This window comes from Rhagoletis pomonella, unplaced genomic scaffold (assembly GCF_013731165.1).
Source record: "Rhagoletis pomonella isolate Grant_MI unplaced genomic scaffold, Rhpom_1.0 Rhpom_scaffold_00001, whole genome shotgun sequence".
NCBI lineage: Eukaryota > Metazoa > Arthropoda > Insecta > Diptera > Tephritidae > Rhagoletis > Rhagoletis pomonella.
In genome coordinates this window covers 31,238,328-31,256,048 of record NW_023458555.1, presented here as the reverse complement: position 1 = coordinate 31,256,048, position 17,721 = coordinate 31,238,328, and the positions used below count along the sequence as shown (strand labels likewise).

Sequence of the window (17,721 nt, the reverse complement as noted above, 5' to 3'; positions counted from 1 at the left end):
CCACAACTTTAAGAGCTGCTACCATTCGGTAGGGTCAAGATGTTCCTTCAATAATTTGAGCACGTTCTGTACATCGGCCACTAGCTCGACCTAGTTGTTCCTAAGTAGTTCGCCCTCCGGTAAAATTTTCGGGGGTGTTTCCTGACGGGCGGTTTTCCTGCGCCCGATCACAGAATCCATCGTGGTCTGATTTTTCGTGAAATCTACGAAATGCGATCGCTTTATCCAACAATGAATTTGTGCTCTTTTACAAGGCAGCTGTAGTAGACGTCGCCCCAGGCATTGTCTTGTGAATACACTCAAGATTTCGCCTTATTTAAAGATTTATAATGTTCAAAGTAAAATCATAATTTAAAATATCAACTGCACTTTAATGAAAAGGCTTTTAATCAAATAAGACGCTTTAAAAACATGCTTGATATACCATTGGTTTTTGGGTTTTTATTAAATAATGTACACTAGAATATTTTTGTTAATACAATACAATAGCTGTATTCAGTTTTTTTACCGATTTTCCGGGACCATTTTAAATAGAATGTATATGCCCCTATTTTTGTAATAGTTTATTTTCTTTATGTGTAAATGTGTTTTCCCTCAAACATTTCCGTTTCGTTTTTATACTGTTCATTTTGTAAATATTTTTGCTGTTCTTACAGCTGTAATCAATGCACACATCATTAATTTTCAATCAGGTATTCTACCAATGCACCAAAAATATATATGTATGTATTTGATATGCTTATAACTATTTGCATCCATATTTATACATATGTACATATAGTTATTTGGCAAAGGACCATTTCGCTGAAATTTTATACATATGTACATATTGAGCAATGTATGTATATCAGATGCACATATGAAACATTCTAGTTTTCGTTGGTTGGTTACATGGTAAGTAAACGTAATTAATTACACAAATTCCAATGTACATGATTACGTATGTATGTATGTTATAGGTTTTGTTAAAAGTCGTATTAACTTTTGAAGTGCAGAAAACAGAAGTTGTATTGATACATAGTATGAATTAAAAAAAAAAATCATGGTGATATATTATGATTTTTGTCTTTTAGCACGAAAGAACGATATTGGGATAGCAACAAAGGTATCTTCAGCGGCGACCATGGTCCTGTTTTTTACCACTCGGCATCTCCATTGGATTTTTGAAAAACGTAGTCTTTGCCACCGATGTTCATAATTCCATCCTTAAGGTAAAATTTCCACTTGTTGCGTGAACGTGTAATCTGGTTAAAATAAGCAGATAAAAAGAAACTATTATATTCGTAGAACAAAAATACATATGTATATATAAGTATGTACATATACGAAAGTTACCCTGAGAGTACGAAACGATTTTTAGACGGCGTTCCCACATCATTTGTGTCTACGTAACCGGAGCGACCCAGATTTATATCTGGCCAAGGACTGCCACTCCAGCAATCGTTCCCCAAAAACTCTGGATTTTTGCATGTCACACTTGAAATTTTGTTGGGGTAAACCACATTGACAGTTGAAAATTTCGCCAAGCAGTTTCGATTTAACAGCATCTCAACGAAATCAATTTTGTGAAAAAATGGCAATTTCTCGTGTAATGATTTTTACGACCTTAAGTGCGACTTAATTCAAAAGCAAAGCTGGCACGGCTTCATTCGGCTTTTGATAAAAAAGCACCATCAAAAACCTTTGTTTATGAGCGGTTTACAGAATTTAAACGTGGTCGCGTCATTCTCAGTGATAAAATACCGTGAAGGTCGTCCATGTTTGTATGCTTATAACATGTACATATAATATGTACATACGTATGTATGTATAAGAAAATTCAACGTTTCTTTAAAGGAAAAAACATGCGGAAAAATCTATAATCGACTAGTTTTTTTTATTGAAAAAGTAGAAAGTAAACGTGTGTCGATTAAGTGAAATCGCCTATTCCTTAAACTACTTTCTCCAATCGAATAATAAGAGCTCTAATAGAGGGATCCTTGCACATTGGCAAAAGTCAAATATAAACGATTTTTGGGAATGAAGAAAGTCTGCAGTCTTTGGATTTGACACAGTTTCTTCGAACCAGGAAGTGTATTTTGCTTAGAACCAATTTCGTCGAACCCAAAGGTGTATAAGTACATTCCCACGGCACGTAGGTCGCTCTCTCAGTAATTCGCGAATTACCCCGTTCCTTACGACGCATTCGTAATTCGTTACTTATTTTATTTTTATTCTTTGCTGTGAATACCCGGTGATAATATTAATTCCAGGTAATACAGGAAAAGTGGTTTTGGTCATAAATAAACTGCTCCTCATGGAGGTTGAACTGTTCCTCTGAATACAATGTGGTCTTCTCCACCATTCTTGAGGTGTTCAGCAACCCCCCTTGTATAATATATATTTTTTCAACGATTTCTTTTTTACGGAATAACATACAAATGATGTATCGCCCATTACATAATTCGAAGGGTAATCGGGACGCCAGTTACCAATGAGACAGCGAATTACGTGCCGCATGGACGTACTTTATAGATCTCAAAGGCGAACATTTTGGAAAGCAATGGAGCGTTTTTTTTTTTAATAAAATGTGTATTTTTTCCAGAAACTTTTAGTGTTAACCTCGTAGGTACACACATATCGTCACCTAAGGGTGAAAAGGTGCCAAGCCCATTTTTTTTCAATTGTTCAGGAGAGACAAAAATCAATGTAGTTTCGTATTACCTGCCATTCTGCATCAAAAACTAGATTTTGAAAAAAATGGACTTAGCACCTTTTTACTTTATAGGTAGCGATATGTATTTCATGTAACCGTTACCTTATCATACTGGCAAACGATGACATTATCCGTTTCGAATACATCGCTGGCATCCTCGTCAGTTACATCGTCATCACTGTTGAGGGGCTCTTCTTCGGCACCACCATCATTTTCAGCATCCTCGTCATCGTCTTTATCTAGATCGTCATCATCATCATTGTCCATATTATCATCACTCTCCTCGCTTTCGTCCTCATCTGAAGTATCTACTGCACCGTCAAGCTGTTTTGAAGCGTTGAAATTTTCTAAAAAATAGTAAAAAGTATTGCATAAAGTTAAGGTTAGCATAAATCTTAAATTTACAATTGCTTGAAATCGCAGTTAGGCTATAAGTAATCACCTTCAATTTCATTTGTACTTACTTTGCATGTTGCTATTAATAAGCGCCGCATTCACGTGCTGCTGTAGCACCGAAGAAGCCAACGTTGTTGGCAATGACATGATAGATGAAATTAAATGAGCGGTCAATATCTGTGTTAGCTGATTATCTTGCAGCGCCGACGCTGGAACGTGTATGGTGAGCACGCGAGATTCCGTATTCATGGAGCCAGTTTGAGCGGGTAATGTTATCTAAATGGGGGGAAACAGTAACACATACATATGTATGTACATAATAGCAAGTTTACTGTGATTCGCATCACTCGTCATGTCCTTACATTTACAGGCATAATACGATTGGGATCGAGTGTGGCAACGATCGGTATGGTTGAATTTGTTGGCTGTTGCTGCGAGCTGCCAGCAGCACCACCAATTCCTGACGATGATGCCACCGGCCCAATACCGTGTGACGCGCCGCCAATCACATTTGATTTTTGTAAGTTATTAGCCACCGCACCGCTATGTGAAGTCGTTGACTTTCCTATCTCCTGCTTGACGCCACCATTCATTGCGGCCGAACTATTCGCAGCAGCCGATGTGGTTGGACCACCCGAGGCACCAGTGGTCGTTATTGAATTACCACCACCATTGGTCACATTAGTTTGCAGTTGTGCAATATTTGGCTTCATATCGCCGGAGGCATTTGAAGTGACGGCTCCACTATTATTGCTATTTTGTTGTGCTGCGGCAGCGGCAGCAGCAGCGGCTGCCTTTTTAGCTTTAGCGGCAGCAGCCTATAAAAATATTATTTTAGAAAATTATATGTAGGTAATATTTTTTTTTTTGGAATTCGGGATAGTAAAAAAACGCTAATAGTTGAGCATGAAACAAGGAGAACATTTTTTGGGGGAATTTTTAGAATTTAGACATGTAAGAAAAAGGTTAAGTAGGAAATACACATGTATGATGATAGTGCATTTGTTTAGATTAGTTCACTAAAATTAGGAATGTTATCGAATAGTTTCGAAGTTAGAATCGTGTTTACTACATTCTATACACATACATATGTATACAACAACAATAAATTATAGACTCATTTACCTTTGAGGGCTACGTAAGTGTATATTACATCAATGGATCAGTTTTCGTGGTATCAATGAAGTGTTGCAAATATTATGTTTTTGTTGTCATTGCAGTTTATGCGTTGCATTTTTTCGTAGAAGTAAGTTTATTTGCGATAAAACATGAAAACAGCGAAATGTATGTGCATATAAGTTGACGTTGTTGGTAAATAATGAAGTTTATACATATACATACATACATACATATTATTTTAGTCTATCAAATTATAATCGATGTTTGTAAAATATCGTAGAAGTGGTGGTAAATAGCAGCAAAAATCATTATTACATACAAACCCCATTTTGATATAAATACCCTACAATACCATTTTACTATATTGGTCAGAAACTAATTCATGTTTCTGATAAGAGTACATCATTATTACTATTATTTGGTACTGCAAGTTTATTGGAACTTTTTATTGGATTTTATAATTGAAGGTTTTGTGTTTTATGGATAAATGTATGTGGGGTGAGATTTACCCCACGTTGTATAAATGGAGATTTGTTCCACATTGTACTATTAATAGTTTGCTATGCTATTGTTATGACCTATTGAATGCGTGACAACGACGAAGCAACGCTTACATTCGGCGTCAAAGTTTTAGACGCAGTAGTTAAAGCAATTGTTATGCGATAACAAAGTCATTAAGGCCCTGTCAAAATCGAATTAGCCAACCGCTCAGCATTGCCGCCACGTTATCTCGATAAGTTTTATAAAAATTGTATGTATGGACAAGAGAAGTTTTTGACTGCTAGACGACGCTGACGCTTTTATTTGGGTATGGATATTATTCATCTGTCTTTCTGTCAAAAGAGCTTTTCACCATGAAAGTTGGCAAGTGTGCTTTTTTTGTAAACCTTTCGCGCCAGAATAAACAAAATCTTTTAAATTATCTTACCTACTGCTTGTTAACTGTTTTATGCTGAATTTCAACTAGGCATTAAATTGACAAAAAATTGGTGCCATATAAAAATGCCATGTGTAAATGAAATTATTAATGACTATTTTTGCAACGTAATGACACGATAATTTTTGAATTCCCAACTTTTTCATTCGAATTTTTGCCATTTACAGGCCTATTCTGCTTGTTATTGAACATTTTGACACCGGAAAATTTTGTTACAAAAAAATAACACCATTTCTTGTAACCGCAATTCTAAGTACCTTGGTAACAACTTAATCTATTCAGCAATTCAGCTATGAAGTTTTGTATAAGTTCTGGTGTTGCATACTTCACGGGGCAATATTTTAGTTACCTGCTTATGAGAAATGGTAACAAAAATTACCAGTGCGCAGAATGCGAAAAGGGTTTAAAAATTATCAGGAACTTTATTTAACGGTAACAAAATGTTAATGCCTAGTTTAAATCCGGCATTACAAAAGACTATCAACTATGTTTGCTATAATTGCCCTGTAAATTAAATGATATAAACAAATAACCAGTTATACTTAGTTTATATGCATACATACATATACACAACTGAAAACTTCGTATTAAAAAAAGCAACACAAATAACCTTACCTTTGGGTTGTTGGCCACAATTGGTGGTGGCTGTGGCTCTGGTGGTTCAGGATTGATCTCCACCGCTTTGCTCGCCATTAATTTTGCCCGCCAGTTTTGCTTCATTTCTTGTAGAACCTGTTCGTCGACACCCTCATCGAGAAAGGCGTCTCGCACGTTAGCGATTACATCTTCAATGACAGCGTAGTATACTTTTAGCTAAAAACAAATGAAAAAATACAGAAATGAAAAAGAATTAATAAAATTGTACATATGTACATTAGACTGCATCACCAAAAAAAGTTGCGGTTTTTCCGACAGGATTACAAAATTTATTATGTTTTGTCATCTGAGGGAACTTTTTTAAAAAAGTTTTTTAAGAAACTATTTTTATTCATAAAAAACTTCATTTTTGGAGGTATTTTCAAATCGGTCCAGCTCACGTAAATCTTAATATTTTTCCGAAATATTTTGGTGGACGTCTTACAATATAATAAATTTTATAATTCCAATGGAAACACAGTACCGATTTTTTTTTTTGTATGGGGAGTGATGTAGTCTAATGTGCATACATACAGTGGGAAGCAGAAATGTGTATACGGTGATTTTTGTTAAATATTTGCTAGGTTTTTAAAGCTAATTTTTGTTTGCCGTTTTTTCATAAAAATATGGTTCATGCTTAGCTCTGATCAGGCGCACTAAATCGCTTATCTAGCCCAGGCCAGATGTGTTTTGCTATCCTGCACTTGGGCTCCGCAGACCATCATGTATTTGCCCGTTCGATGAAGTTAGACTGCTTTTACACAGTTCAAGTATTGAATTCAATTCTGCTCGCATGTGGAAGAGAGGGCGTGAGAAGAAAAGGGACGAGTACACATGCGTCTGTACCGTCAAGTCGTTTCAACTTTCTTGCTTTGCTTTTGCCATTTTCGTTGCTTCCCATTTAAAGAACCAAAAACTTGAATTCAACAGAATTGAAACGTGTAAAAGCAAATAGAAAACACAAAAGAGAATGAGCAAGAATTGCTTTCAAGTACTTGAATCATGTAAATCGGGTGTTATTCTACAGCCAGAGTTTACAAGAAGATAGCGGAATGCCTGCATTAGGAGCGGTACTGATCGCAGACAGTAGGGTTCCTTTCCGAGCCAGCTCGTCTGCAACACAGTTGCCCGGTATGTTCATGATGCCGTAAAATAGAATGAGACGCACCACTGCTGTGTACATCCAGTTCACAATGTGAGGCTTCAAGCCCCATTTTTTTCCTATTGCTGATTTGCAGGCATATAGGGCAGTTATAGCCTTTTTGCAACGCTCTTCTATATTGCGCCGCCAAGTTAGCTTTCTGTCCAATATAACGCCCAAATACTTCAGCCGAGCAGTTTTAATTTTCTTTGATTGACACTAAGGCCAGATTCCTTGGACCTTATTCCAATACATTTTTTTAAATAATTTTTTGGAATAATCATATTTTTGAAATCTCTTTTAAAAAAATCCTGACGTCAAAATGGAAAATTAAAAACGCGGCATTAAGGCTAAAAGGCAACTTTTTTTGCCCGGCGGTTTGAAATTAATTTTTAAGAATGAAACGGATGGTCCGTAGAGGTATAACGATAAGGAAAAGTGGGTCGCCAGTAGAAAAGGTTTGGGAACCACTGCTCGTATCTTTTGGTGGTATTACCGACTTCCGGTTTCGACCGGAAATGGGTTAAACTGACCGGAAGTCCATTTTTTCATGAGATGTATGTACATGTTTTACATACAGATTCGGATTCTAGGAATAAAGATACGTAACTTGGGAAAAACGGCCTTAAAATTTACAGTTCCCATAGTAAAAATTAAGCTTTGTAATTTTTGCACAAAACATAGAAGAAGAGGTTGTCATTTCTGCATACTAAACAAAGAAAAAAATTTTATTTTTTTTTTTGATTATTACACTCTTGCTGCAAATGGGCATTTATGCACTTGACAATAAACACAGCAAAAAGACAGAAAATAGCAAGCGAATCAAAAATTCACAGGTAAAGAATCCAACTGAACCACAACCAGGGATGCCGTTTGGATCTAAATAGATCCAATTGGATACATTTTTAGACGAATTTTTGCGGGATACTTATTTTTTTCCGGTCAGTATAAATGTGGATACTTTTTTAAATAGGCCAAAATTTTGGCTGCATTTCTTTATTCATTCTGAACGTTTGGAATAAACTTTTTTGTTTATTTATTCTTTAGAACGTTCCTGATGATATGTTGACGTATATTTCAAACGCATTCTGTTTATTCCGGCTGTGAAAAGGGATTATCCGGAATGTATAAAGAAACGCAGATTTTTCGTTCAAAAATCGATTTTCATTAAAGATGGTAGAAAGCATTACATTTTATAAACGTATAAAGAATCGCTACTTAAGCGTGAAATTAAAGCATTTTATTTTTTGTGAACGAAGCAATGAACATATGAAGAGATCTCACCAAAATAGGTATAAGCGCAATTGCTTTAACTAGCTTAAAAGGATGCTTTAAGCAAGATCTTAATAAACATATCGTCGTTTAAGGTACAAAACCGCGTATCAACAAAATGCAAAACCGCGTATCAAGATAATGCAAAACCTCGTATGTGACGTTGCATAAATTATTTTCTAGAGAGTAAAAACACTTATATTTCAAAATGGTTCTCTTTTTTATAAAGCAATCGCACTTCTAGCTAGTATATTTCCGGACGAATGGATAAGGATTGAGCCAAGAGCTTGTGTGAGCAAATCCAATTTTTGGCAGCAAACGTCAGTTACGCGGTTTTGCAGAATGACGATACGCGGTTTTGTACTTTAAACGACGATTTATATAAAGTAAATTATACTCTTTCTGTAGCAATCTCTTTCATATCACATATTTTCATTTGTTAATTTAAAAGGAAAGAAGATTTCAATGTGGTTTAAAAAACTAAATTTGATTTATTTAAGGAAACTTTTACGGATTTTACTGAAAAAATTTTGTTTATTTGCGCATATTGAGAGAGGTAACCAGATTCCTCTTTTAATGTGTGCAAATTTGCACGCCGTGTAATAAAATTAATCATTGCCTGTTTACTTTTACACATAAAATGTTTAAAATAAAGTAATGTTTATTATTAGTAGGAAATCTATTTGTAGTTTGAAAATTTTTGCAATTTTAAACATTCTATATATGTGTATTTATGTGTACATTTTAAAGATCTCAAGTTCAAAATCAAATACTGAACATCCTATACGTATATTTATACAGATTCTTGTGGAAAAAAAGATACTTTTCAGTAGTAGTTTTACATGCTCTTTTTAGAGTGTACTTGCTATTTATTATATTTACTTTGCAAAATACTTATGCACAAAAAATGTACTTTATAAATTGAAATTACAAATGTTTGATTTTATGCACATGTATTCCAAGTCCTTAGGATGGGTTAAATTATGTCTTTTTCATGAAAATGTTTGGTTTTCTTACAAATTATGAGATGTATATGTAAAAAAAGAAAATTGGATACATTTGGATACATTTTTGGCTTGGTCAGGGATACATTTTCTTGAGACGGCGCGGCAACACTGACCACAACACAAAAGTGAAAGTTGTTTTTGTTGTGAATTGTGTGCCGCAAGACGGCTGCTTGTAGTTATAATTTTGTGGCTTAACCGCTAAAAACGATTTTATGTATGTATGTACATTTTTACTTTGTACGTATGTGGCACGTACACATGTAATTAAGTATAATACTTAAGTATATGTCATATTTAGATATGTATGTACATTAAGCCGAATCCTATATGTGAAAGAAAAAAGTTTAGCGTGTGAGTCTTATTTGAACACTTACATACACATGTACATAACATGTTGAGAAAAAATTTTGGGTTTAAATTTTTTTCCTCATAGAGACAAATTTGCGGAATTGGAAAAGGGGTGTGGTCTCTATCATGTAGGTAGAATTTTCATACCGCATATCTTTAGAAAAAATGTTGGGGTGATTTATGTATAGGGATGCAAACGATGCATCGATGTTTCTGAAACATCGATAACATCGGCCAAAAAACCGATGTTTACCATCGATATTTGAAAATTACTCAACATCGTAAAATTGGCGATATATTATGTATTGAAAAACGGGTGTGACACCTACCGAGAAGTTACGCTTTCACGCGGTGTATCCCTGGCACCATTAAACGTCCACCCTTTTCAAAATAGAGGAATATTTTTTTTTTTTTGTGAAACGCAAAAATATGAATTACCAAGTCGGGGATGCTCTTTCTCTTGGCCGTAGTAGATTCCGATCAAATTAACTCGTCCTGGACTTCTAAAATGGCGAATATGTATGAACTACCAAGTCGGGGATGCTTTAGATATGCTTTGGTTGTATACCGACTTCCAGTTTCGACCCCGGAAGTCCATTCATTTTTTAGAAGTCCAGGGCGATTTGGCATTGTTTTTGTTTTAATCAATCAAATGGAATACAAATCCTTACTGACTATGAAGCGTAAGAGCTTAAATACTACCTGAAGTGATTTAGCAGGACAAAACGAACTGTTCCAAAAAAGTTCAAAGATAACTTAAAGGTTGAAAAAGGCACTTCCGATGAAAAGATTTCTAATAAACGTAAAATGTTTTTATGCGCAGAATCCGAATTTGTTGAAAAAAAGAAGAATATCCTATTTACAAATGGACTTCCGGACCGTTTAATCCACTTTCGGTCGAAACCGGAAGTAAGTAATATGACCAAAAGATAAGAGCATTCTTGACTTGGTGGTCTATTTATATTCTTGCGTTTTCCAATAAAAAACACTTTCCTTCTTTTTAAAAAGGGGGTAGACGGGTGGTCTTGGACATCCTGTATGTACATATGTATGTAATCCTCAAAGAAATATTTAAAATTGTGAATGGTGGGAAAGGTCCTAGCGGGTGGTTTAAAGCATGATAAAAACATAGCAAGGTAGAACCGTTCTCTCAATTTGTCGGCCATGATTTTTTTTTTGAAGTTTGCCAACATTTTAAAATCATATTAAAGTGAAAATAAAATATTGAAATTGTTCGAAATTGTTGTTGCTTGAGATTTAAAATGAAATTGTGTGTGTGAGTTTGTGAGTAAATTTAAAAATTAAATTGTTTGGAAACGTCAAGAATTTTAAAAGTGACTCTCAGCGGTTCTACCTTACTATATTTTTATCATGGTTTAAAGTAATTTAGTCATTTAGTCAAATTTATTTCGTGTTTCTCTTTTACGTGGAATGACCCACTACAACCATGGTCAGAGATTTAGCACCAAAATTCAAAATGATATTGTTTGCAACTTATGTTTATATGATGAAATTCTATTTTTATACATAAAAAAAACTAAAAATTGACGGTAATTTTTACCGATTTGTAAACTTGCATTTTATTTTGTTAAATAACATAATAAAGCAAGGTAGACTTCCAGATTATTTGTGTGATATCCTACGATATAGTAGTGAAACCAATGCATATTTACTCAGGGAAAATAATAGCTTCAGGCTGAAGAATATCTTTTAAGAGGGATAAAAAAGTTATAAAACATTGTGAAAACGTTGGTACCTTCAAGAGGATGCTACTTAAGCACTGCATAACGTTGGCTACACGTGATATATTTACGGTATTTCAACAACATCGAGAATATGCTATTCTTAGTTAATTATACATAAACCATTTTATAGCTTAGAGCAAAATTGCAAAAGGTTAACTTATATTAAGGTTTAATTTTACTTTTTACATTAGGGTGATTCAGAAAAAAAATGTTTTTTTTTCTCGGAACCATGCTCAGAAGTTTCGATTAGACGCCAAAATAAGTCTCAGAAATATGATATTAATATTAAGAATTTCCGCTTCGCACTTTTCGATTTCATAGCTACGAAGTAATACAGAAGTACTGCACATTAAAACTGGTATATCACGAGAAAAAAGGTCAAATCGCAAACTAACCTCAAATATCGCCTAAAACCGTCTTTGACCTCTAATAACTTTTGACCGAGTTGACTTATCCAAAAATGACTTTAGACCTTTTTCGTAAAGCGTTCAATTCTCTACAACTAAACTTCAAGACCTTTACAGTACAACGTATCGTGCTTTAGATATAAAAATCAGAAAAGTAAAAACGAATTTTTCCTGTGTTATTCTTATGGGAAATCTAAAAGTGCGATTCGGACATTGTTAATATTAATATTAAGAAACTTTTGAGCATAGTTCCGAGGAAAGAAATTTTTTTTCTGAATCACCCTAGTGTACATACATATGTATATAAGAGTATATATTATGTATGTAGGTCAGATGGCTGTAATAAATAAATAAATAAACATTAAAGCAATTGAATATGGATAGTAATTTCAGTTAATCAAAAAATTTAGGCCAACAAGTTATGTAATTATGTACGCACATGTGTACATACATGCACATGTATTTATGTATAAGGACTTCAAAAACAAATGGCAATAATTCCCATTGGACAACTCCTTAGGTAATTATTTATTTTATTTATATATTTATTACAGTCATTTGACCTATATATGTACATTTGTAATATGTATTGCAAAATCAATAATTAATAAAAGTAAAATTAAAGCTTAATATAAGTTGATCTGTTACAATTTTCCTTCTAAGCCATAAAATACATAGTTTATGTATAATTAACTAAGATATCATATTCTCGATGCTGTTGGAATGGACGTGATTCCAAGCAGTACCGTAAATATATCACGTGTAGGACATGCGATCTAGACTGTTATTTCTAGAGCCGCCACAACTGGGCGGTTGAAAAGACTAGTTTCCAAGCCGCCTCTTATACACTTCTCTACGGGCGGTCTATCTGAATGGACGAGATCCAGAGTCACGCAATTTGATCGGAGGGAAAGGACTAGTTTCCATGCCGACCTTTCTATTTCATACATTTTTGGCAATCTGAATGAACGGGATCCAGAGTCACCCTGTTAGTACGGATGGAAGGGACTAGTTTCCATGCCGGACCTTTCTATCTAATAGCCAATGTGCAGCTGCCTTTTGAATGTACCAACGTTTTCTCAATTTTTGATTTGAGCTGGAAATTCATTGCAACATTTTAATCCCTTATAAAAGGTATTCTTCTTATCTATTTCCGTTTTATACCGCGGCAGCCTGAAGCTACTATTTTCCCTGAGTAAATATGAATGGGTTTCACTACTATATCGTAGGATATCACTCAGATATTTTGGAGGTCTACCTTGTTTTATGTTAAACACGAATTTCATAGCGTGATAAAAAATTTTCTGTTTCACGCTTAGCCAGTTCAATTCTGCGATCATTTCCTGCCTGGGTGTGTCGTATCGTATCGTATTTTGAAACTTATCGATTTGTGTGTCGCTTGCTATAGAAAAGATTGTTGGACAGTATATCGACTGCTGAGTGCGTTTTGAATCGGCAGCTGAGATAGCGCGTTTGTGAAACAAATTCTGAAATAGGGCGTTCTTCAACCAAATTCCGAAATAGGGCATTATTGAAACTTTTTTTGAGATAGGGCAAAGGGGAGGGGAGGATAGGGAAAAGGGGAATATGTATGTAAATGAAGAAAATGGTAAATATAAAGGTAAAAACAAAGACAAATATAAAGAAAAAGATGACAATGAGGATGAGGATACCGCTAAAAGTAAAGACGAAGATAGACGAAGAAAGATTAAAATAAAGGTAATTATAGAGAAAAGGATGTAGATAGAGACACAGAGACTCAATCTGGAACTCTGTTATCAATTTTTTTTATCGATTTTGATATCTATATTTTTTATTGACTTTGTTAACGATTATTTATCGATTGTGTTATTGATATTATTTTCGATTTTGTTAAATATTTTTATCGATTTTCTAATCGATTTTGCTATCGAAAATTTTTATCGAATTTATAATCGTTATTTTGTTGGATGTTACTATCGATTTTGTTAGCGATCTAGATAGAAAAAATACAAAAAATATAACCTTACGCAAAAGCAGATGTATGTATACATATGAGACATTCTTTTTCATATCGGACACCAAATTTGGTGTCACACTTTCGATTGGTTTCAAATTTTTTTTGGGTTCTATACATGAAATAAGCTAACACGTGATCAAGGAATTTTTTTTCGCTTTTTTCTTTGGAGATATGATCTGTCAAAGTATGAATTTTTTCGTGATTCTGACTAATCATGTACTCTTTCAAATCGTTATATGTATATCGGGTTCTGGTCATCGTAGAGTCTTCATCTTAACGTCGTTTTAAAGCTACAGAATTCGGATTAATATTTTTATATATAACATGGGCAAGATTGTCCTAAAGCTAACTTAGCTATTAACAGTTCAGCTTTTTGACGTTGATTTGCATAGGAAAGACCAGTAAAACGTGGTTAAAAAAATGGGGGTTTTTCAAGCACTATTTTTAAAATGATTTTCTTTATGACGAGATGGTGCATTTTGTGAGAATCAACAATTTTTTGTAATTTGTATTCCAAAACTTATGTTGAGATATATTTAGTAAGGTGTTAAACATCGAGTTTTTGAAAGAATTAAAATTTTATTGCAGATTCCGATCCAGGTATCAAGAACGGCCTATTTCACAATTTCCTTGAAAACCCCCGAATTTCAGAGTTCGGTTCAAAAATGACCTATCTCCGCTGCTACCTCAAAAATTCCCTATATCAACATACATATTTTCAGTTGAGATAGGGCATTCTTGATGCAAATTCAGTGGTAGAGCGTTTTTCCACCAAATTATGAGAAAGGCTGCTTTCTAGCCAGCTGCCGAGATATTTAGGACAATCTTTCACTCAGCCGTCGAACTGTTTTATTTTAAAGTTTGTGTGAACAAAAAGCATTTCTTGCACCAATAAAAATTGTTGCAGACGTTCGAAAATGAAAACATGGAAGTCGATACCCAAATCAAGAATCGATTCAGCGCGCTTTTTGTTTACTCTGTTTTATTAACGAAATATATAAAATAAAAGTGAATAAATGATTTGGTTTGCATAACATAATAACCGGAAACGTTTTAGTAGTGTTTTAAAAGTGGAAACTGGTGATTTAGTGCATTTTTGACGTGGTAATTGCTCATAGAAAATAACGAAAATTAACAAAAGTTTTTTGTTCATAACTTTTAAATGGTTAATAATATTACACCCCCTCCGGATTGTTATTAGGGGGGCCGAAACGCGTCGTTTGGTACCCCTCCCGACTTTTCCGCACCTTTTTTAGGGGTTGTTACCCCACCCTAGAGAATTACCGTTATTAAATCGTCCTATAAAGGTATGCAGAGAGGTGACGAAGAGGTTGTGCTCAACAGTCTTTTGCAGCATATGGACTCAACTGCCTAAGTGGTGCCTTAAAAAACGTACCTGCAACAAATATCCTTTACTTTTCGCAGAAAGTAAATAATTTGGTAATTCTCTAGGGGGGGGTAACTACCCCTAAAAAAGGGGCCGAAATGTCGGGAGGGGTACCAAACGACGCGTTTCAGCCCCCCTAATAACAATCCGGAGGGGGGGAGGTAATATTATTAACCATTTAAAAGTTATGAACAAAAAACTTTTGTTAAATTTCGTTGTTTTCTATGAGCAATTACCACGTCAAAAATGCACTAAATCACCAGTTTCCACTTTTAACACACTACTAAAACGTTTCCGCGTATTATTTTATACAAACCAAATCATTTATTCACTTTTATTTTATATATTTCGTTAATAAAACAGAGTAAACAAACTTTGCGCCTGCTGAAATTATTATAACCTCAAATCGCTGGTATTGCCACTTTATTTCACATTTCATTTGCGCTATTATACTCAGTTTACACTATACACTTCTTCTTCTTCTTTTTACTTTCATCTAAATAAGATATTGTAACCAAAATATAATAGCAAATTTCGCTATACCCTCGCGCGATTTTTTATTAAAAATTTTCATTATTTATCGAAGTATTAATTTTTATAGAAAAAGCGCCGCAGGCGAAAATTTTTAATAAAAAGTCGCGCGATTTTTTATTAAAAATTTTAATTATTTATCGAAGTATTGATTTCTATGGAAAAAGCGCCGCAGGCGAAAATTTTTAATAAAAAATCGCGCGATTTTTTATTAAAAATTTTCATTATTTATATATATATTAAACGAAAGAAGATACCGAAAAGCATTGAACAGTGCACACATCTCATAAGGAAAAGTGAATTATTACGAAATACTAATACAGTGGCAGCACTATAGCTATTTTGCAATCTCGCGTTTCAGCTCGCAAAGATTGTCAACTTCTTTTTAATAACAAAATAATCTATCTAAGGTTGATAAAACTATGTGTTTCTTTAATAAATAAGTTAAATTATATATTTTAATAGTGTTTAAAAAGTGTGAACAGGTGATTTAGTGAATCTTTGTCGGTGTAATTGCCCATCGAAAACAACGAAATTTAACAAAAGTTTTTTGTTCATAACTTTTAAATGGTTAATAATATTATCTCGCCCCCTCCGGATTGTTAATAGGGGGGCCGAAACGCGTCGTTTGATACCCCTCCCGACTTTTCCGCACCTTTTTTAGGGGTAGTTACCGCACCCTAGAGAATTACCAATAATTTAACATAACAATCCCTTGACAATCAATTTAAAAATATTTGGAGAATCACTTAAAGATTGGTTATTGTTATTTAAGAGAAGAATGCCTGCATAAACTCACACTGCAATTTCCCTGCACACATGTATCTACTTATGTATAAGCTGAACAGCAGTGACCCAATCACAACATCACGGTATTTAAAAGCAACAGTAGATGTTAACCCAAAATTAAGCAAACTTACCACAGACGTCTGGCACAGTGTCAGTGCCACCTTCCTCTCCGCCAGTTTGAGGCTGTTGTCTGACTTTACTAACAAAATAAGACTAGCCCAAAGTTGAAATAAAACAATAAAAGTGGTGCTTCAGCTGAAAAGACAAACCACTTGATAAGTAGCAAGTACAAGTGTGCAGATAGTGGCGTCGACCGTAGCCACCAAATACGTTTCGCGAGCTACTTGGCACGGCAGATTTGTGCGTACAAATGTACGATGGTTGTGGTGGGGTTACGACCGGAACGTCACGAGAGCACAAGTTACAAGATCAAAAAAAAAAAAAACATTCAATATGCGGAATCGATTTCACTATTTTTGTAGTACGTATAATTATAGCCGAATCGGGAGTGGTGTACAACTGCTTCTAACTGAGTGAATTACTTATTTTTAATTATAAACTCAACATCAACCCACAAAATATTCCCAACGTCTGTTCACATAAAATCGCACTTTTCGAATGATTCGTCGAAAGTCGTGTCAAGAAATTCCCACTACTGTCGCAAAAATTGCCTGTTTTGACAGTTTCCACCTTCTCAATAAACTATCTATCCTGCTCACGCTCCCATAAACGCCAAATGGTCGCTAACACGTAGCCAATTGCCGTCTTGCACTATAGATACGGCCCTGCTGTGACAAAGCAAAGAATTTTAAAAGTATCCTTTGCCCCCTGTGGGGGTAGTGCTTATCGGTTTGAATGCATATTGTCCTAGCGCATGGCTTTTCCGTTCTTCTAGCAACCCACATGGACTCCATATGCACCAGAAAAGGCTTCGCGCAACACAACACGAAGCCGAATCTGTTGGTGAAATGACGGTCTTTATATACTTTCATCAAGATTTTATGAACGCACACAAGCGTACTGCACATGGACGCTCATACGTGTAAATGGGCATCATGTAGTCTACGTTACTACGCAACTGTATAGAATTGGACTTTGCAATTATCACTGATAGTTTAACATATAAAAGGTCGATAAATATCAAGCACTATATATATTTCTAAATTTATTTAAGAACTAATAAATTCAAAACAAAGGTGAAAGCCATCGGCCTCAAGTGCACGCACACATTTGCGTCCGTCTTACACCAACCCACCCACCAAACAATTTTTGTTGCCGGCAATAAGAAAACGTCTCGCCCTCGGAAACAAAT

At 34.7% G+C, this 17,721-nt stretch overlaps 1 protein-coding gene across 1 annotated transcript; it reads right to left on the bottom strand.

Moving 5' to 3' along the window:
- Nucleotides 1-408: 408 nt before the first annotated feature.
- Nucleotides 409-17,299, bottom strand: LOC118742687 (transcription initiation factor IIA subunit 1). Its single transcript, XM_036474949.1, has 7 exons — nt 16,541-17,299; nt 5,763-5,960; nt 4,217-4,225; nt 3,454-3,909; nt 3,160-3,367; nt 2,798-3,042; nt 409-1,244 (listed from the first exon to the last, which is right to left on the bottom strand). The coding sequence occupies exons 2-7, from the start codon at nt 5,865-5,867 to the stop codon at nt 1,137-1,139; spliced, it is 1,131 nt and encodes a 376-aa protein (XP_036330842.1). The 5' UTR covers nt 5,868-5,960; nt 16,541-17,299; the 3' UTR covers nt 409-1,136.
- Nucleotides 17,300-17,721: the final 422 nt, after the last annotated feature.